The sequence below is a fragment of the Atractosteus spatula genome, chromosome 20 (assembly GCF_055471065.1).
Source record: "Atractosteus spatula isolate fAtrSpa1 chromosome 20, fAtrSpa1.hap1, whole genome shotgun sequence".
NCBI lineage: Eukaryota > Metazoa > Chordata > Actinopteri > Semionotiformes > Lepisosteidae > Atractosteus > Atractosteus spatula.
Genome location: NC_142725.1, coordinates 6,945,922 through 6,967,644, shown reverse-complemented (window position 1 = coordinate 6,967,644; position 21,723 = coordinate 6,945,922). Strand labels below are relative to the sequence as shown.

Sequence of the window (21,723 nt, the reverse complement as noted above, 5' to 3'; positions counted from 1 at the left end):
CTACCCAGCCAGCAACGAGCGCAAGGCAGGGTACACCCTGGACGGGGCGCCAGTCCATCGCAGGGCAAGTGCAAGCCAGTCATACATGGGGACGATTTGGAGGCCACAGTAAAGGCCGAGGTGGGAAATCTGGCCCGGACACTGGGATAACTCCCTACTCTTATCAAGAAATGCTCGGGGATCTTCAATGACCACTGAGAGTCAGGACCTCGGTTAAACGTCTCATCCGAAAGACGGCGCCCACTACGGTATTGTGTCCCCACCACTATGCCAGGGCCTTAGAACCCACGCAGACCACAGGGTGAGCGCCCCCTGCTGGTCCCACTAACACCTCTTCCAGCAGCAACCTCAGCTTCCTAGGGGGTCTCCTGCCCAGATACTGACCAGGCTCAACCCTGCTGAGCTTCAGTGGGCTGCCAGTTGAGAGCTGCAGGGTGATATGGCTGCCAGCGGTACAACAGCAGCAGTATGTGACACATAATTAAATGGACACAAATGGGTAGAGAGGGGAATACATTTACATACCTTCATTGAGTATTTTTATTGCAGAGGGGTCAAAGGGCTTAGGAAGATCTTCGGGGTACTTGCTAACCTTGCCAACCAAGTTGCAATACTGTGTTTTGTGGGTTTCTGGATATTTGTTTGTGAAGAATTGTTTTGTACTTTTTTTGTCACAACCAGGAGGGGCCCCAGATATCGCCACCCTGACGGGGGGGAAGTTTGCGTCGGGAATCACGGGGTGCCTAAAGAACCTGGTGCTGATGAACGCCCAGCCCGGAGAGCAGCCCCCGCGACCCGTCGACCTGCGGGTCCACGCGGAGGAGGGCATCAACGTCAAGAAGTGTTCGGCATAGGCAAGCACAGGAGCCAAGATCAGAGACTTCGGCCAGAAAGACACACACACACTCACTTCCACACACACTCGTCACCCTCGTACGACAAGGAAAGAGAAAACGGTGCTTAGCTGCTTGCCAAAAACAACAACAACAACAACAACAACAACAAACACAAAACCTAAAAGGTTTGCCTTGTGCTCTGTGTTGCGCAAAACCAAAACAAAAAAAGAGATATTAACAAGTCTTCACAAAATCCTCCTCAGTGTTGTATAATAATGAAGGACTATTACAAGAAAAGATCCTATTTGGTTTACACTCTGCCAGATGTAGCCGTACAAAAAGACGATGGGCCTTCAACCAAGAGGTCGATCTAATGGAGATGGAGATGTTTTTACAGCACTGAATTTTATTTTTTTTATATTATATATATGTGGGGGGGGGGAATGAAACTAACCATATACTGCTCTTCTGTTTCCTAGACTGAATCTGGGTTCTAATACTGTGTTTTGATGGCTTTGTGGCCTAGTATTGTTAATACTTGAAGACGTTTAGGCCCACTCGACCCTGCCCTTTCTTCCCTCAGAACCATTCAGTGAGCATGCTCAGAGCTTGAACCCAAAGGAAGCCCAAGTCGCAGCACAGCAGCAACGAGACACATCTCAGGTGGATAAACGAAGCAATAAAAAATACAGATGGTGCTTTTTTTTGCCAAACCACTCTGCAGGACATTTGCCTTCCAGTTCCTCAGTGCTTTTGGGTTGTCCGTTCCTTCTCAAGTTAAAGGTGGTTAAACCCCATCCAGTGGTGCTAAGGTTAGAAATGTCATCCGATTGACACAAACTCTTGTTACTGATCTCTGTAACTTCGGTAACTGTTACAGCGTTAGATTGACGTTTTAGAGACTTACATTTTTTCCTGCCCGACTGATATTATTAGCGCAATTAAATGAAAATTCTTTAGGGACTTTTAAGTGTTTTTTTTTATTATAATGTTGACAATCTAGAGGGCTTCCTTTCCAAAGAGCCATATACGTGTGACACTACCAAGCAAATAATTTTTTTGAGAGGATTTCAAAGACTCAAAAGAGGTGTAAAGAGTTTCACTTTCACTTATAGAAGATGCCTTCTTTTATTGCTGAAAAAAATGTTCTACCAAATGAAATAGAGAAAATGGTGTGATCTTTTTCAAAAAATGTAAACATTCATAATATATCTGCTAGCCAGATAAATTCATTTATCACAAGTTTTTCCTTGTTTTTCTAATTTTTTTAGCTTTTCTCTTAATTTGTGTCACAGAAGTGCCTTGTAATGTAAACGTGATCACTCAGTCCCCCTCTTTATCCTTCAGTTTCATACCCTCGTACACGTACTCCTTTCGTTCTTCCTTTCCTTCTGCGTGAATCATTTTTCTGTGTAAAAACCTCAGGAGGGTCAACTACAAACTGCCTCAGAAGACACTTTTCAGTTTCAGGGTCACTCGTCTCAGACTAGCCGTAGGAAAGGTCCTATTCAGAAACTTTAGCCAGTTCCATTATCAAAAAACACCAACCTAGCTGTGTGTGTTTGTCGTGTGAGAGTGTTATCCATGACACTAGTGCAGTAGACCTACAGACAGTCACTGTAGTACAGTGTTAGTGTTTCCAGCGGTGCTGTGACCAAACTTCTGAGTACCTTATCTTGCTTGAGCATGCTTACCGACAATGGTTAATTATTTTCAAATGGCAGTTCATTTGGGGTTCACAAGCTAGTCACTTTGTTTTAAATGCTAGGATATATTTCTAAATGAGCACTGTCATTTCACGTCATGTTGCTTAATTTTATTTCCACTGCAGGCTTGTCTCTGCCACTGTTGAGTTGTGGAATGACTGACTCTTTTCTTCTCATAAATGTGTACGGACCCCTAGATTCTGTCTCCCTTATGTGTGTAGACTTTTAGAGGAGTTAGCAGCTTGAATTCTGGTCACTTTCTTAGGGCTTTCGGCACAGCTTCATCCCAACTGAACCTCATATTACACCACTGTGTTTGAAAGAAAGGGCTCATCGCCTGTCCAGTGAATCCTTTCCACTGTGGCACTCTGAAACCGACACAGACTTCCATTCCTGAGAAATACTACAAAGAAGTATGTCAATTCCGGTAATATGAAAAGAATATTTTATCACGTCCTTACAAATATTTCAGGAGGTTTCGCAGTTATACTGTGTATAATCTGATATACATGAAAAAAAATTGTATTTGGCCCTCCACTCACGGCCAAACACTTAAACAGATCAAATCCTACATGCAAACAAAAACTCCTATGCAGTTTACATAAACAGTAACCTGCCAGCATGGTTTCAGGTTTAAAACATTTGATACTAGGTCTCCTTTAAATTTAGCCAGTTTTATTAATCTGGCTCCTGGAGTTTGGATTGTAAATTAAATGAATCTGGACCAACACTGCAGGTACAGAATACAGCATTTACTGTATATGTGCTGATGTAATACATTGATTTGTGACCTGAGGAAAACACTAAGGATGTGCTTTTTTGAGCAAATATGAGAAGTATTTTTACTTCTGTGAAGACACCAGCTTCATGGCACATGGGGACAAGCATAATAATTGCCCTTAAATAAGTAGAAAAGGGAAAAAACAGATATACCTGAGCATTAGAGCACTAGCCAGTACAGAGAGACCTTCAGATAGTCTTGGACAATCAGAGCAGCACTTTGCTCAAGAGTTGTACAATGTCGTGGTTTTGCAGTAAAACTAAAGATACCTTAGTGATGTTACTTGCCGTCGTGACCATTTTCAAACTTTAACACTTTTCCCTCATAACTTTCAAGCACAGTGGGGAACGAGACAGGCACTCTCTCATAATTCCTGGATGTGTTATTTCCCCACATACACCTTCTTGGAAAGAAACATACCTTGTATACAGTTATGTGCAATCTCTGTGATATGAATCCAAACTCTAGGTGGGATATGTCTTGATTTTGTTAGCTCAAACAATTATGGGCAATGAGTGGAAAACCTGACCCCTTTCTGAGAAATTTCTAACACCATTTTAAAATATTTTGGTTCATTTAGGGGGATCTCATTTTTTATACTGTCAGTTAGTAGTGAATTGAAAACAAATCACAGTAAAGGATCACTCACTAAGTTTCCATAATCCAATAATAATTTGCAGCATATACTATAGTTTACCTTATTGTAGTGTGAACATCTACTGAAATTAGAAATGTACACCAGGTTTTAGTAAACTACTACTGAATGAGGAGATATAAATTCATTTTCTGAAATATATATGGACAGATCCCCAAAAAATCTTTTTGAGCATGTCTAACTGTGTTTAGAAGGGAAGGTGTATGACTGCCCTTTGAAAGTGACTCAGATTAAGACGACAATGAACCTAATAAGATTTATTGCAAATTCTGGCGCCTAATTTAGTGCAGCAGAATACAGTTCGTAGGCAAGACATGTTAATGAATAGAAAACCTCTATATTAGGTCTTTTACCATCCCTAAGTGTGGTCTGTCAGCACACAAGTGTGGGCTTAGAGTCTCCCAAAACCGTGATTGCTTAACTGTGCAGAAATAGAAGTAATTTAGAAAAATATGAGTACGAAGTCCTTAAGAACAGGAGACATTGACACTTCCTCTCTTTAACCAATAGCTCCTCTTTTTCCCTTCTATTATTTAAGAAATGACTACATTGTGTATGTGTCTGATTTATGACTCAAAACATTGTATTATACAGCATTCTCAAGGTTGAGAACTGCATAGAAAAAATGGTGAAAGAACTGCTGTGTAACCCTTCTGTGCTTTTTCTTCTTCCAATGTCTGAAGGATTTAACCTAACCCCCCTGGTGTTTCTTAATTAAACAATACATGTGCTATTTATAATCTTGGTATGTTTTTTTTTCATTGGCGAAACATTTTGCTAGTTTTTTTAAAGTATCCTGCATTCCTTAGATGTTAAAATAGACGTCATCAGAAAGACTCTATTGAGCGTTTTATGTTGTCATTTAACGCTAGGAGAAACTGAGGCATTAGTAATTCAAAATTAATGCACCAACTATTGTAGTTCAAGCACGATAACTGTAGAATAGAATGGCAATGAGTTCACTTAACATTCGGTTGTTTCCACTGAAACATGCATCACAGATGTACAGTAGAGTCTAAAACTAAACTTTCTGTGTCTTTCAGAATGTTTACACTGCAGTATTTTAAAATCTGTAAGTACAGTGTTTTTGCTTCTGGCTCCAAACCAAACAGGATTCTTGTGCACCTCAGACCAGGGGTTTCGGAGTCAGTTGTAAAGGAAGTTTAAAAAGCCTGTATGTCACCAAGAATAAGGACCAGGACCTTTCAAAAAGAACAGCTCTTATACCAACAAGAATTTAGTTTGAAAGGTTGCTAAGTTATAAAGCAACAGGTTGTGTAGAGTGCCATTGCTTTTTCTAACAAAAATGTCCCCATACCATTAATCAGATCAGCTCTCCGTGAGAACCAGGGGAATGCCATAAACTCTACTACCTTCATCATGAAATACAGACCTTTTTTTGAACGCAGCAGTAAAAAAAACAAAAGAAAGAAATGGTTCTTCTCCATCCCAGGCAAATTACAAATCTGGGCTGTTTGAAAAGAGTGGTGATTTCTTTTTCCTTTTGACAGAGCTGAAATGAAGAAGCACAAATGCTTCTACTTTCTAACCTCGGTTTAACGCAACAGTAGAGTAAAAGCTGAGGGCCAACCATCAGAGGGAGCAGGGCAGCTGGATCACCATGTCAAGAAGGGTGTGATGTTGGCCAAGACTCCTGTAGAGGATGATTTCGAGTTGGAGTCGGATCGAGAAAGGAGGAAGCTGAAAGAAATGCCCTGGTCTGTGGACTGTGACAGGGCGTGATCGCAGCCATCATTAACAAAGGCTAGAAAAGCACAGAGCAGAGCAACCCAGTCATGCCCAGCTTCAAGTGCACATCCTTAGAGAATGATAGCAATAACCTCATTTCAATGTCTAAGGGAGCAATATTTTGTCCCATTTTTATTTTTTAAAAATCACTTTGAAGGCAAGACTTCAAGGTACGATCAACAGCACTGCACTTGGATTCACCACAGACACGTGACACAGTTTTTACACAAGGAATTGTATAACATTTAATATACACCAGTAAGCCACACTATGAAGGGTGCTTTGCTGGGATTTTCAGTTTCACATTTAATAATATTAATTATAATAGTTCCTTGCACTTATACAGTATAGCGCTTTTCTGGACACTCCACTCAAAATGCTTTATGGGTATTGGTGACTCCCCTCTACACCCACCTGGATGATGCGACAGCAGACATAGTGCAACAGTACGCTCCCCACACACCAGCTCTCAGTGGGGAAAAGAACAGAGTGATGAATCCAGTTCAGAGATGGGGATTATTAGGAGGCCATGATTGTAAAGGCCAATAGGAAATTTGGCTAGGACACTGGGGTAACACCTCTACTCTTTTCGAGAAACACCCTGGGATTTTTTAATGACCATAGAGAGTCAGGACCTCGGTTTTACGTCTCATCCGAAGGACAGCGCCTGTATACAGTATAGTGTCCCCGTCACTATACTGGGGCATTAGGACCCACACAAACCACAGGGTGAGAACCCGCTGCTGGCCACACTAACAGCTCTTCCAGCAGCAACCTCAGCTTTCCCAAAAGGTTTCCCATCCAGGTACTGACCAGCTCCAGCAGGCTGCCAGTTATGAGTCGCAGGGTGATATGGCTGCTGGCCAAAATTTGTGTGATCTATCTCTTTGACATTCTGATAGTATTAAAATACACAGGGTAATTACTAATGGTCTAAATGGCCCTTTCATGATGTACAAAAAAGTTTTCATTCAATACGTTCTGTGGGGGGGGGGGGGGCAACACAGTGATGCAGTGGTCAGCAGGGCTGCCTCGCCGCGCTGTGGCCCTGGGTTCAATTCTGGACCTGGGATGCTGTCTGCGTGGAGTTTGTACGTTCTCACATTGATGTCCTCCATGCGCTCTGGTTTCCTCGCACAGTCCAAAAACATACTTGTTGGTTAACTGGCCTCTTGGGAAACTGGCCCTGGTGTTATTATGTTTGTGTCTGTCTGCTCTGCATCCTGGGTGTATCCTGCCTTCTGCCCATTGCTTGCTGGGATGGATAGCCTCCGGCTCCCCCGATCATTAATTGGATGAAGTGGTTAGAAAATGGATGGATGTTCTGTGTGCAGAAATATGTGATTGGATAAAATGCACAAAGCTGGAAGCTAAAAGAATGCAGGATTTTACTCTTAGTGCACTATGTGCACTATGCCAGTGCACTGTGCACTATGTTTTGAAAGGCAAAGGAGGAACATCTTCTTGATGTGCAAAAAGCAAACACCTATTGCTTCTGTGTGTTTAAAAAAACAAAAATAGAAACATTTTAAGACTTCTACCTTTTCAAGAAAATCTAGGATGTTGAGCTTTTTTTGTGCTGTTTGCAGTTGGCAAACACCTACTGCTCATGTTTTTAAAAAATAAAACAGACATTTTTTGAGACACTTACCTTTTCGAGAAAATCCAGGATTTGGGGCTTTGTGTGTTGTTCCCATGGGATAGTCAATATCCTGTTGGGAGGTTTCAGAACTCTGATGTGTTCTTGTAAGGACAGGAAAGGACAATGTTTAGCTTATCTAAAATGCCCAAAGTCTTTCAGTCTTTAATGTTTGCAGTCAATTGTCAATTTTATTGAGACAATACAAAGGACAAAACCAAGAATATCCAAGCATTTCTTTACACCATCTGCAAAGACACTAATTTTTTTAATTATAATAGCATTACATTACAATACTTTTTTTTAAAGTCACAGGGGTAACCTGCCTGAAATTCGTGTGTATCTACAGTATTGAGACTCATTTACATCATATCTAGTTGCAACCATTTTATGTTTTGTGAAAAAGACCTTCCCTGGTATTCTTTCATCTCAAAACCACCACTTTACAGGCAGAATTAACAAAAATATGAAACTACTAACAAGCGACAAATGTTCACTTAAAAACTGTAATCCTTCCATATACGAGTTTAAGTTGTTCCTCAAAAATTGTTCATAAGGTGAAAACATCCATAAATGAAATCAAATTCGCATTAATTCCTCTGTCATTTCTGATTGGTTCCAGAAGTCAAAAATATTCTTTTAGACACCTAACCTTCACCTTAATACAGCACAGAATGGTACTTAAGTATGAAAACAATAACACTAATTATTCAAGTAGCGTGCTTAAAGTCATTAGGCGATGAATAAAAAATAGGAACACTCCTGCTCAATTACAGTACAGTACTGTAGTTACTTTACATTGTTACAGTCGTTAGCACATGCATACACCTTAGGTACCGTCCTATACTACAGTATATGCACTTAACACAGACCCAAGCCTTAATTATAATAAAAGTTCAAATGTAATAAAAATGGTAAATTCCTCCATTTTTTAAAAAAAACAGACACCAAAACTGAACATCTGAGAAGATAAGAGAAATGTTCAATCTTTGCAATGCTTTATGAGAGCCCAGCCCGTAAGAGTAAAAATCTACTCGTTAAATGCAATATAGGAATGACTACATCTCGTATAAATGAAAACACGTAGAGTGGTTTCTCGTACAGGGACGGATTACTGTACATGATTAAATGAAACCCTCCTGAAGAGCCATGTGTTGTTGTGCCAACTCCCGTCCTTTGAGAGTCACAGAACGTTGTTCAAAATTAATATTTAATCTCACTTTACCTGAAGAATGTCCCAGACTACAATTCTGGAGCTAAAGAATGTTGATTACTGCTTTAATCTGTTCACTCCCCGGATCTATCTGAAAAAATGCGTTTTCATGGCAAACTATCTCATGAGAAGTCATCCTTTTCTTCTGTTTGTATTTCAGTTACATTCTTCATTACTAAGGGATGGTGAGCTCTTCAATTGGAGTATGTACTTGACCTTTTTTATTTTCGGCTCTTAAATAAACGTCTGATGTGGGTTAGGAGCTAACATTAAGCCTGTATCTAGTCTGTAGCCTGTAGTCTTTCCAAACAGCACTCACATATGTATGTTTTTAACTGAAAAGCTGAGAAGAATTTGCCATTTTTTTCCCATTAGTATGCAAGTGGAGTCTAATTCCAGCTCTGCCTGCTTACCAATGTGAAAAACTATATTCGGCTGTGAGTATATTGGAACTGAAGGACTGTATTGGTATTTCAATATTTTTTGTAAGAACGTTTCCCAAAAAGCAAGGAGTCTCTAAAAGCTGAAGTGCTGGTTGCAGTTGACAATTATTTTGTTCATTTTTTTTTTACAGCAACAGCAACAAATCATCATCTAAGGACCAGTTGGAACGTTTTATTTGTGTGTGTAGGCCTGAGTGTGAATTTTTGCTCTGGAAAAACATAGTTAAAGAAGCTGTTCGTCACCATGGAAACCACCGAAAGAACTGCAGCCTAAAGACAACCACTGCAACTCAGGTCTTTGATCGGATTATTCCTTTCCTCAACAAAGGGCTGCCTGTCAGGGGGCGACAACATCACAAGCGGACGTAAAGGCAGACAAAGCATATATGAGCAACATCTGTTACCAGGGCAGCTGGCATTATCTTTAACACAAATGACTCGTGATGGAAAAAGATAGCATTGTGCATGAAATACTTCTGTGTCCGCTAACCACAATTTAAAAAGCTTCCATTCCAGCAAATAAATGATGCAGATTTGATACTAATTTGACACTGCAATTTAAGACTTCATCATTATTGCCTTGACTCCTAAACAACAGAAGCTGTTACACGGATATTGATAGAGAATTCCTCTCCTGAAGGTTTTCGGTATTGTATGTTACACCTCAAGTGACTGACAATCTAGTAAGGTTTTAGGTATAAATACTCTGTGCATGACCATCTTGGTGACAGGATTTATAGTCTTTTTACCACGTTGAGATGCTGTTGAAAATACGGAATGATCACTATCTCAAGCTCTCAGGGGGGAACTCTCGGAGGTTTTATCCAGAGACTGGGAAAGTGATCGGAGACTCCAGGGCTCCGGCGCCGACTGGTTGGCGCCCCATGCTACATGGCCACCGTGCTGCTGTTCTGGGGAGTGACCTTGGCCAAGCGGAGCTCCTTTCTTGAGCAGCTGCGAGTGCACAGCTGGCAGGAGGCACAGGCTGAGTTACAGCACGGGATGAACCGGCAGACGCTGACCCTCCACAGGAACCAGCCAGGGGACCAGCAGCACCAGAAGAGCAGCACCACCCCAGCTATCACCCCCAGCGCAATGTACAGGGCGATGAGAGACACGTACGTCTTCTTATCTGGGGAACAGAAGAGGCAGGCAGCCGGCAGTGAAGAGACCACATAATAAAACAAAGGGAACATGCAAGACAAGATGGCAAGATGGGAAACCTAAGACATGACGCACTGAGATGATCAGGAGGTGCCGGCTATGGAGGCAAGGGGAGTTGTACCAACATGTGATGTAGGCTAAGGCCTGAGGAATCTCACCTACCTGTGATGGAGTCCGGCTGGGGAACAGCATCTGGAGACAGAGGCGGAGTCTGCAAGCCGCCAGCACAGCTCTGATTGGTAGGTGGGGTGTCAGTGGGCGGGGTTAAGATGGACGGAGATGAGGTCATTCCTGGGGACTTCGTTGGAACTGTGGAACTTGGCCCTTTATGAGGAAACACAAGAAAGGCGTTCTTTTCCCTCTTCACAAACTGGCACAGAGATACACCATAATCATAGGGACAATAATTTGATTTGGCCAAATTTCAGGTTTAGTCCACTCACATATTAAAAATGACTCACTGATATCTGCAGATACTTAGGCCATTCCTTGACTGAAAAGCAATACTAAGTGTGAATTCTGTGCAGTGTTTTTCGTTTGCTTCATTGCTGATGATGAGCCTCTGTTAAAAAATCCTTAACCTAAACAAATCAGGGTCTTCACTGCTCACCCTGACCTAGTCAGGATCTGTCGGTAATAGTCGTGTCAGCGTTTTTGATTGTTTCAAGCTCATTTTTTAAAAATGTCTATGATAGGCTGGTGGTGTTCTTCTTCTGAAGAGCATAAATATTAACCATCATAAAAAATTAAACGCAAAACCCTCAGAATGTTTAACACATGACAGTAAGTCTCCAACAATTACACACAACTTTAATGATTTAGCATGAATTTTGTTGAAAAAAGGTTCTTAGTTCAAAGCAATCTTGATATTTGCAGTTGAACACAGTGTTGAAAAAGCAAACATTTGGATTGTAGCACAATTGTTAGTTAATAAGATAGTGGTAACTAGTCTATAAACTGTAAATGACCAGCCACAAGCATACCAATGCCTTTTCATACAATCTTAAATTGTCATTCTTGTGCTTCTCCGTGTGACAAATTGACCTTCACTGTAGAGTTGTCAGCCAATCCATGTTTTTTTTTTAATTCAGGAGGTATGTAGGACCAAGCTCAGTGTAAAATGAGACTTCACAAAAATAACGATTTATGAACAAGCTAATTCATTCCCATTTCAACGGAGTCCTACTGACCTCGGCACTCTGCGGGCGGCAGAGATGACTGGTCACTGCCATCTCCACAGTTGTCCAGGCCCCGGTCATCGCAGACCAGGTTCATGGGAATGCATTTCCCATTGTGGCAGGAGAAATAGGGCTCACTGCTGCACTCGGAATGGTTGAACCCTAAATCCTCAAAGACAACAACAAAGTAAGGATCATAAAGCACCAACAGGCCACATCCACACTTTAGAAACCGACCGCACGTTCTTGTAGTGTTAATTACTTATTTAGCAATTGTCTGAAGAAACAAGAACTGATACAAGGATGAGTGAAGGAGGGTGACAGCACTCCAGTTCAGGACTCTTTTGAAAGCCTATGACTTTAGAACATTACACTGATAAAATAATTCACATTTTTTATCGGCCTGAGGTGTGACAACAGAAATACCCAGCTACCCACTTAAAAATAAGGATCTTGCTCAAATTAAGCACAGTTCCTGGTCAAGAAAAATGGGAAGTCCACTGAAATCCAGCCCCATGTTCTCAACATTCGCCATGTGATCAGTTGAGTTTCAGGAATTTCTTGATGATGATCCAAGATTCAGGCAAATCCTTGCATTTAGATTAATGAGGGTGCTGGAAATGCCATTTTCCATGGAAATGTTTGGAAAATCATCTACAGCTGCTATTATATTTCAAGTTCTTCATGAGTGGCTGAAAAGCTATAATCTCCTATGAATCTTTGATGAGGATCCTGCCCACCCTGTAACTGCCTTTATGATTACGGGTAACCAGATATATATTTATTATCATAACTTGAGACCAAACAAGGGTCTATGCAGTGGGGGGGGACAGGGGTCCTCCCTCTCCAGGGTGATCCACACACATCTATCACTTGGCAAGATCACAGCACTCAATTTCGGGGGTTCAAAGGGAGTAAATTCATGGTACAGGTCCTGCAGCAGATGATATCTTCACTGGGACATGACTGGAGGACAACTTAACATGAACAGATGTTGCTACATTTACTGAAATAAAGGCAGGTTAAACAGCAAAGTGTTATAGGCACCTTGTGCTTAAAATAAAACCATCTTATGACTCCTGTTCTATAAACCTATAAATCAGCCCTAGTATAAAGCTGGAATGGTCGGTGTGTATAGGGTGTAAATAAAGGGCCATCATGTGGAACTGTTTTCACAGATCTACACACGCAGAGCATGGTTTAGAAACAGCAAATCATTCACATCATCAATGAAAACAGCACTGCTCAATCCAGGAATTACTGTAGAGAAGCCGGACATTACACAGACATCCCAAGTCTCCCGGAAGTCAGCGTCTCCTCCCTGCCTCCCGCAAGTCATCAGTAATCTCCCGGAAATCGCCCCCCCGCTCCCCAACTTTTCCGTTGGTGACACCCCTGGTCCAAAAAATCATCAGCGAATTATTTAATTATATAATATGACCTTGAGCCATCTGAGAAACAGCTCAAATCTGCTTAGCAAACCACATCTCTGCACAACAAACGTTTGCAAAGAAAGTGAGATTACTCAACAGGACTGGTGAGTTATACTATCTATAGTGTACTGTATATAATAATAATTATAATAATTGCTTACACTTATATAGCGCTTTTCTGGACACTCCACTCAGAGCACTTTACAGGTAAGGGGGATCCCCTCCACCACCACCAGTGTGCAGCCCCACCTGGATGATGTGATGGCAGCCATAGTGCGCCAGAACGCTCCCCACACATCAGCTATCAGTGGGGAGGAGAGCAGAGTGATGAAGCCAATTCAGAGATGGGGATTATTAGGAGGCCATGATTGGTAAGGGCCAATGGGAAATTTGGCCAGGACACCAGGGTTACACCCCTACTCTTCATGAGAAACACCCTGGGATTTTTAATGACCACAGAGAGTCAGGACCTCGGTTTTACGTCTCATCCGAAGGACGGCGCCTGTTTACGGTATAGTGTCCCTGTCACTATACTGGGGCATTAGGACCCACGTGGACAGCAGGGTGAGTGCCCCCCACTGGCCCCACTAACACCTCTTCCAGCAGCAACCTTAGTTTTTCTCAGGAGGTCTCCCATCCAGGTACTGACCAGGCTCACAACTGCTTAGCTTCAGTGAGCTGCCAGCTGTGAGTTGCAGGGTGATATAGCTGCTGGCGATAATATATATATATTCTAGTATCTATAGTGTATTGCACATATATTATAGTATCTATAAAAAATATCCCTGAAATCCATTTTTCAAAGTGTCTAAAAAAATTAAAAGTCCAAACTCTCACCGAGCCTGAAGGACGTAAAATCCCCGACGAAGTCCACTCTTGGCTGTGTCCCCCTGGTCACCAGCCGCAGCGTCAGGTAGTTCCCTGTGGACAGAACGGGTCTGGGCAGGCTCTTCCCACACAGCGGCGGGCCTATGACCGGGGAGGCCTTGTCCCTGCCGTCGTAGAACTGGATGTAGGAGCCGGCGTGACAGGGGTCCTGGGCTCCGTCTCTGGGCGTGGCCTCACTGCGAGGACCAGGCCCCGTGGGCCCGGTGGAGAGGAGCTGCCGCCCTCCCTCGGGGGGGGGGCTGGGGTGGGGCTGGCTCAGGGAGTTGACCCTCAGGAGGCTGTACACCAGGAAGAAGCGGAACTGGAACTGCACCTTGTCTTTGGGTGAGGCGGCCTGCATGGTCAGGTGACAGTCTGTTCCCATGGTGACGAAGTAGTACTTGCGGGACTCCCTGTGCGAGTTGACTATCATTCCGTCTCCATGGATGGTCTGCCCACAGAAGTCCACTAGATTCACTGGGAGGAACATGGAGAGACTGTCATTCGGCAGCGGAGTTAACCACTGGGACTGTTCAGAACAAAAGTCCGAAATTATTCTTGCTTTATTCCTGATGAAAATATACTGTAGCTGCCACATGGCCTGATAGTCCCTCTTGGTATCCCGAGACAGAATATATACTAATGGAAAAAAGAAGCGCAACATTTTCTGGAATGAGAATACTACAGTGCCTATAGAAAGTATTCACCCCCCTTGGCCTTTTTCACATTTTTCTGCTGTTCACAAACAGTCCCCATCCAACCTGATGGAGCTTGAGCAATTTGCCCGAGAAGAATGGGCAAACATTCCAGTGTCAAGATGTGCAATACGGATAGAGACTTACCCAAAGATGTAATTACTCACAGCTGTAATTGCTGCCCAAGGTGGCCCTACCAAGTATTAACTCTGGGGGAGTGTTTGTTATTTTTAATTAATTTACGAAAATATCTGGATTTTTTTTTTTCACTTTGACATTATAGAGTACTTTGTGTCGATGAGTGGCAGAAATATTCAGTTCAATACATCATGGTTCCATGCTGTAACACATAAAATGTGAAAAAGACCAAGGGGGGTGAACACTTTTTATAGGCACTGTATAAAGTAGTTATAGTTTATGTACTTTCACAAAAAGTTGTCAATTTGTTTTAAGCCCTCTGACCAGCAATACAGCTTGTGCAGTGAGGCACTGCAACTTGCCAATCACATGAAAGCTCATTAGGTGCACTTTTACCCAACGAGATCCAGGTGGAACAATGCCTGATCAGGTCGCCTTTAAAAAGGCCTTAATTCAAAGCTTAGGTCACTGCAAGAAAAAGGTTCCATAATGCCTCGAATGTCACCAGAAGCAAGGGAGAGGGACATTGGCATGCTGCAGGCAGGCATGTCATGTGCCAGCATTGCCAGACACTATGGAGTGAGCCGCTCCACTGTGTCTCGACTGCAGAGAAGGTTTCAGCAGACCAGCAGGACAGATGACTGTCCAAGATCCGGTTGCCCTTGAGTGACCACACCAGAAGAGGACCAACACATCAGACTGGTGCTTCTGAGAGATGGTTTCAGATCTGCCACCCATACTGCTGCCGAGACTGCTGGTAGACACAATGCCCACATCAGTGACAGGACAGTGAGGCTCCATGCTGCTGGCGTTAGAGCAAGGCGACCTCTCAGAGGCCCTCTGCTCACACCTCCTAGACGTCACACCCGACTGGCTTGGGCCAGACAGAGGCTGCGATGGACTCGTCAGCAGTGGCATCAGGTCCTCTTCACAGATGAGTCACTCTTCAGCCTGTTCCACGCAGACGGGAGGGCCAGAGTGTGGAGAAGAAGGTGTTGCGTTTCTTTTTTCCATCAGTATATAACTGACCCAATGTGAAAGCCATTACTATTTTATTACTGGAAAGCCAATATTTTTTTTGAACAAGCTATGCGTATTCTAAATTTGCGAGACATCTTCACTAAGATAGATAACATTTTTAATTGTTTTTTTTATATAGATATGAAGGATAATTTAACAGCAGTATAAATACTATTTCTGTGAGATGCTTTACTACTGTACATACTTTTGAAGTACAAGCAGACAAAGACACCATTTCAGACTCCCAGTTTTTGTTCATCTAAAGGAGATTTACAGCATCACTGGCCAAACTTAGCACCAGCTGTGGTGTCAGTGCTACAGAATGAATGTCTCAACAGTCAAAAGGAAAGAGACTGATCTTCAAGCTAGATATGTACCGTGGAACGCCTAATATGACGTTTTAACTTCACAAGAACAGACAAAAATTAAGTCCAAATTAAAAAGAAGAAAGAAAAAACAGTTTCAGCTGTTGTGTCTTCTTGGAGAGTTCTTTTCTGTTTTTCGGAGTGGAAATAACCTTATTTGTTCCTCTGCAGCCCACACACACTAATGTACCGTAGCTCCTCGCTCACACCTCTCCATCCGAACATCACCTGCAGAATACCTACTGCAGTGTCCTTTTCTTTCTTCAGAGTTGAAGAAGACCCTCTGTCCAAAGTACCCTGAGACAAACTGTTGTCCATCTAAAGAGGTAATAGATACCTACTCTCCAAAAAAAAAACTCATTCCGCTATTTCCTCAGCAATTCCTATTGGAAAAGTTGTAATCTGAGACTCACTGTTTAGTCATCTTGAACTATACATGAAGATTTGTTTTTCGAATAAAAAAATAAAGCATTTTAACAAACCTGTTTTACTTCACAGATGTCACAGAAGTCTCTTTAAAGCGTATGTGTACGCCAAGCACTTTTGTCAATAACCTGTTACTGACGGGTACAAAAACCCCCCAAATAATTCTATCAGGTTTAAAGTATTGTTTTCATTTAAGGCGCAGGTGCTGTGAATGTAACATATTCCTGGAAATGTTTCCGTGGTGCGTCTTTGAGACTAGGATGTATTTCATTAAGCTGCACTAGATTGTACACTTTAAGGTATAAAAAAGGCTATTGTACTCACATTTGTTTTTGATTTTAAAAGCCTAAAAAAAGTAACAAAAATAGCTGCCTTGTCTGTCTTGCCAGGGAAAACGGTTGTTAATACTTTTTACAGGGTTAAAGGCTTTACGACATGCTAAGCTGTTATCTATCACGAGCAGTCCTCTCGGCCTCACCCATTTGGAACGAAGCCCTAATAATACAAAGATTTATCACCTCGTGGGCATTTATTAGTCCCGTTTCCACGGGTGAATGCCACTCGCTTCAGGACTGCTTCTCAGGAATGTCACGGGGGGAGCTTCGTTTGTGGGAACCCACCCATGATTCAGACCCTCGGCAAACACATTTCCTCTTCACTGGAAAAGCAAAACGCCAACTCGCAAATAAACTTTTTACTGGGGTACAGCCGCATGGAGGAGAACAGTTTTAGGAAGTTACGGCGTCTTTCGAGCGCCGTGTACTTTGTGGCAGCAGTGCTCCAATCAAAATTTGGAAATGAACCATGATTCATTTTTTTTTTACTTTCTTGGGACAAAACCCTGTATCGTTAAACATTTTTATCACAATACGTCTTAAAATACTCCAAATTCTGTCAAAATTCTGAGTGCAGTTATTGCTCTTGTTAAAAATCTGGTTAACGTGTAAAAGGTGAAAAAACATCTGTCATTTGAATCATTTTTAAGTGTTTAATATTACCTTTTCTAGATTACGTCTCAGGGATTGGGTTTGCCTAAACATACACTGAATCTTCTTCAATTGCAACCTCATGTATATGGAACGGCCCTATCTTTTTTTTGTTTCACATTTTAAAGAACCTTTAAAAAGACTACTTCTCTTTGTCTGCAAAATCGCAATCAAAAAACACAGATTGAAAACCATTTACCAATCATTTTTTTAAAAATCTTCTTTCAAATTGTTAAAGGCTTTTACTAAATGACATAACGGAACCATGTACAGTATGACGAAAAAGCTATTGTTTATATTTACTGTATATATGTACTGTTTATATGTTGCGTTTTACGTGATATAATTTCGCCAAATATTCTTTTCTTTTGGACTCTCTGTGCGAGAATTGGAACACCTGTAGCTACAAATGTTACCCGTTTTAAAAAATTACCACAACAAGCTAGTTTTGTAAAGCACCTGCGAAAGCTCTCGGGATGTTTAAGGGCTGTGTATTTATATCTTACAATATATTAGGTCGATAGCGTAACATACTTTCGGGAACAAAACCAGAGTTTTAAACAAAAGCGCCTTCTGTCTTGTTTGCGCACAATGCGTGCTCTGGATGTTGAATGCTACAGTACGTGGATCGTAGGAAGTTCAAACAAAGCGCACAGACTGCGCAATGAAATCTGTTCACAACCGCACTGTCAAAAAAAAGTGTTTATTGTCGATTTAGAAAAAAATAAAAGGAACTTAAAACTTAATTGGATGGGGAGAATTTTGGCAGGTAGAGGATAAACAACGCTTTAAAATAGGGTGATTTATAGAGCGTTTTTTTTTCTAGGAATAACTGCAAGCCTACAGAATAGAAAACCAGCATGAGTCAATGGAAGAAGGAACGTAGTTTTAAAATTTGGTATTCAAAGGCAAAAGAAACGGGTCCCCCTTTTAATTGGTTAAATAAAAATAAATACCTTTCATGGAAACTTATAACTGATTTATTAAAAATATAAAAAAACATTCATATTGACTTTGGTACAGCGTTGACAATTTGCAGCATGTGTTTGCTGGTGTGTTTCATTAATGGGCATTAATATAATTCATACATTAAAGATGTTTCTTTGCCTATGCTTTAAATGTATGTAAATCAATATTGATGCATTGTTTTGTAAGCTATACATTATACAATCTAAACAAACGTTAAACAACGTTTTGATACACTATATAAATGCTTTTCTTCCTTGCTTTCCAAAATAAAAATCATTTGTACTGCACGTAAATATTTTTTTTTACAATATTCCTGTCTCTGGTACGCAATAAAGCCAGTTAGTAGCCTGTTACGTTTTCATTCATCAGAAGTTTTGTGGCCACAAAGCTCGGGGCAGGTCAAAGAGAAGCGCAACTTAAAAGCTACATAACGGCAATGGTACATAATTCGCACCAACAAAAGTGCTAACGGGCTGCCAAGAGCTACAGATAAATTAAGCACCCGGGACAAAATGTCAGGCTAATTGCAAGTGGGATGTGGAAATATACAAATGAAGCACTCTATAAATCTTAAAAATGGATTCCCTTGTCTCCTTACCTGTCTCGATGGCATGAGCCCGGAGTGTCATAAAGTTTAGCAGAACAAATAGTTTTGACAGGCGCTGTAACCGGTCCCTCGCGTCAGCCATTTCGACATTCCTAAATGCGTCTCGGCTGTTCCCAACGAGCACTCCACTTCAGCCGCGTGACACGGGGGTTCCCCTTAAGCCAACAACAGCTGTTTCTCTATGGAGCCCCAGCTGCAACCGCCACCGACAAACGCTATCACGTCGCCCTTGAATTTCCAATGCAGGCGTCGGGGGAGAAGGCGGGATGGGTGTACTGGTGATTAATGCTTTAAAAAAAAACAAAATCTTATTTTTTTTCTTATAAGTTTGCGATATCCCGTAGAGATTAATAACTTGACTTTTGTGTGTAGCTTATCCGTCTCTTTGTTTCTGGGTGTCCTCGGATCACCATGACAACGGCGCTAATTTAAAGGGTCAACATGGCCCGTATAGTGGCTATTTGCCCCCGTACAAAGAAAGAGGTTAGTGAAAAAGTAAGGACCTTGTAAACACACAAGATTACTTCACGGACCAGAAATATCTGGCGAAAGAAGCTGGGGATCCGTTTTTTCGCAGTCAGAACGTTATAGACCGAAGGACGTTTTTTTAATCATTAAAAAAAAAACAGAGATCCGAAACTGATCTTTTCAAAGTAAGGTCTGTCAGGAATAAGAATAAAATAACCTGTGCACCTCAGCATAGTACAGTATGCAACGAGTTCCTTTTTAATTAATGAAAAAGTTCATTAAAGAGGCCATTTGTGCGACGTGAACTGGGATCACCACAGAATGTTTGCCCTCAATGAAAAACCTTGCAAAAAATCATTTATGTAATAAACCTGAACAGCAATCGACTGCAGTAATAATAAAACATGAAACTGTGCCACCATTTATTAAAAAGCCGTATATTCGTGGTAAGTGTCTTGGCAACGTGAAGTATATACCCTAAGGTAATACTAAACCCCGAGCTGTTGACTCGTACAGTGCATCTCAACGCGATCCCAGATCATTAGGAAACTCACTGACTGACTAACTGAAAGCACGGCTTTCAAAAGCGGGAGGACGCTCTGCGAACATGCAACCACCACCAAGAAAGGACGGACCTCAAGAGCTGTGAGCCAAGCCGACGCGTGTTAATGCTGCCAGTTAACCGGCGCGATTCCAATAACGAGGTAGCTGTTAGTCATAGCTGTCGAAGTTTTAGTATCCGGCTGGACCTGGAAATAACATTTCGATTTTGCCCAAACGCTAGGGTCATTTATCCTGTAGTTTGAGCGAAAGTAATCTTGTGAATACACATCCAACTAAATCCGAAGAATCTCACAGCTGAGTGAAACTAATTTTTCCCAAAACAAAAACAAACATTTGTGGTAGCTCAGAAAATGCTGGAGCTAACACATCGGCTGGCCACAATATTAGAAACTCCTAGTCAAAATTAATGGGAATCACTCAGTGGGTGGCCCTGAGAGTCTGGGACAAGGAGCAAAGGAGGCTTTTATCAGCTTCTCTGCCAAGAACAATCCACAGAAAAGTGTCCCCTCACAAGGCCAGTTTCCCCAGAAACCATTAATCTACCAGTAAGTCTTTGGACTGTGGGGAGAAACCAGAGCACCAGGAGTAAACCTATATAACCACACAGAGAACATGCAAACTCCACACAGACAGAACCCCAGGTCTGGAACTGAACCCAGGGCCCCAGAGCTACAAAGCAGCACTGCTAACAACTGCACCACTGTGCTGCCAACTAGTCTGAACAACTGTTTTTAAAAACATTGACCCTTACCAATCATGGCCTCCTAATAATCCCCATCTATGAATTGGCTTCATTACTCTGCTCTCCTCCCCACTGAGAGCTGATGTGTGGGGAGCGTTCTGGCGCACTATGGCTGCTGTCGCATCCAGGTGGATGTTGCACACTGGTGGTGGTGGAGGGGATCCCCATTACCTGTAAAGCACTTTGAGTGGAGTGTCCAGAAAAGCGCTATATAAGTGTAAGCAATTATTATTATTATTATTATAGTTTCAGAATTAAGTCATTTCACTTTGTGTGGTAAAACTGGAAATCGTAATGATTGTAAGGGTGTGGAAGTTTTCAATTAACATAAACAAGATAATATAGTAAAGGAAGTGCACTGCAGAAATTATTCAATCAATTTCAAATTACATTAAATCTTTAGCATTTTTTGTAATTATAATATTGCTGTAGAGGAGGGATGACAATACACAGTATATCTTTTTATATAGATTTCCTAAGGAAAAGAATGAAAATGACAAAACATAAGACTTGGATTTATGGTATAAAATATATAATTTACATCAAATGTAGTTGTACTAAAACTATTCACAATTCTGGAAATGCCTCCTTGGGAATATTGTGTCCAGTTATGGTAGGTTGTTGCTGTCTTGTCAAAGACTGACTTTACGGAATTAGGATTTCAGTATATGATATTCTGACATGGCTGCGGAACTGATCGTGTTTAACCTTGAACACAGAAGAAGATTGAGAGGGAAATTTTTTTTTTAATAAGAAGTCAGCACACAAGTGGAATTTAACAGGAGATGTTTTTTTTTTAGTATTTGAGTCTTGGATGCTTGGAGTGAATCGATCAATTCATTTTTTCACCACTTCATTCAATACAGGATTGCGAGGGGAGGCGGAGCCTATCCCAGTGTCAGGAATCCTCAAGGAAAAGGTATACAGATCCTGTGCAGACGCAGGAGTAGGTAGGTGTCGAGGCAGGCGAACAATCCGGTACGTCAGGCGAGTCCGTGGTCAAAAGGTACAGTACAAATAGTGGCAAACAATCCGAAACGAGAGGCGAGGTCCAGAATCCAGAATCCAGAACCCAGAAT

At 41.7% G+C, this 21,723-nt stretch overlaps 2 protein-coding genes across 2 annotated transcripts in view; one reads left to right on the top strand and one right to left on the bottom strand.

Moving 5' to 3' along the window:
* Window positions 1-4,709, top strand: part of hspg2 (heparan sulfate proteoglycan 2) — a 223,799-nt gene extending 219,090 nt beyond the window's left edge. Inside the window, exon 90 of the mRNA XM_088938069.1 lies at window positions 682-4,709. Within this exon, the coding sequence (XP_088794195.1) occupies window positions 682-854 (173 nt within the window). The 3' untranslated portion in view covers window positions 855-4,709. The remainder of the gene's footprint in view (window positions 1-681) is intronic.
* A 2,834-nt stretch (window positions 4,710-7,543) lies between these two features.
* Window positions 7,544-19,114, bottom strand: ldlrad2 (low density lipoprotein receptor class A domain containing 2). Its single transcript, XM_088938153.1, has 5 exons — window positions 18,862-19,114; window positions 13,635-14,141; window positions 11,377-11,526; window positions 10,349-10,510; window positions 7,544-10,154 (listed from the first exon to the last, which is right to left on the bottom strand). Exons 1-5 carry the CDS (start codon window positions 18,950-18,952, stop codon window positions 9,910-9,912), a joined length of 1,155 nt encoding a protein of 384 aa, XP_088794279.1. The 5' UTR covers window positions 18,953-19,114; the 3' UTR covers window positions 7,544-9,909.
* Window positions 19,115-21,723: the final 2,609 nt, after the last annotated feature.

What these genes read in the sequence shown, in the direction of transcription:
- ldlrad2 (XM_088938153.1), bottom strand. Translation starts at nt 18,952, where the DNA reads ATGGCTGACGCGAGGGACCGGTTACAGCGCCTGTCAAAACTATTTGTT. An exon ending in GGCTCATGCCATCGAGACAG is followed by an intron (nt 14,142 to 18,861) that starts GTAAGGAGACAA and finishes TGTTCCTCCCAG; the next exon opens with TGAATCTAGTGGACTTCTGT. An exon ending in GCCGCCCGCAGAGTGCCGAG is followed by an intron (nt 10,511 to 11,376) that starts GTCAGTAGGACT and finishes TTCCTCATAAAG; the next exon opens with GGCCAAGTTCCACAGTTCCA.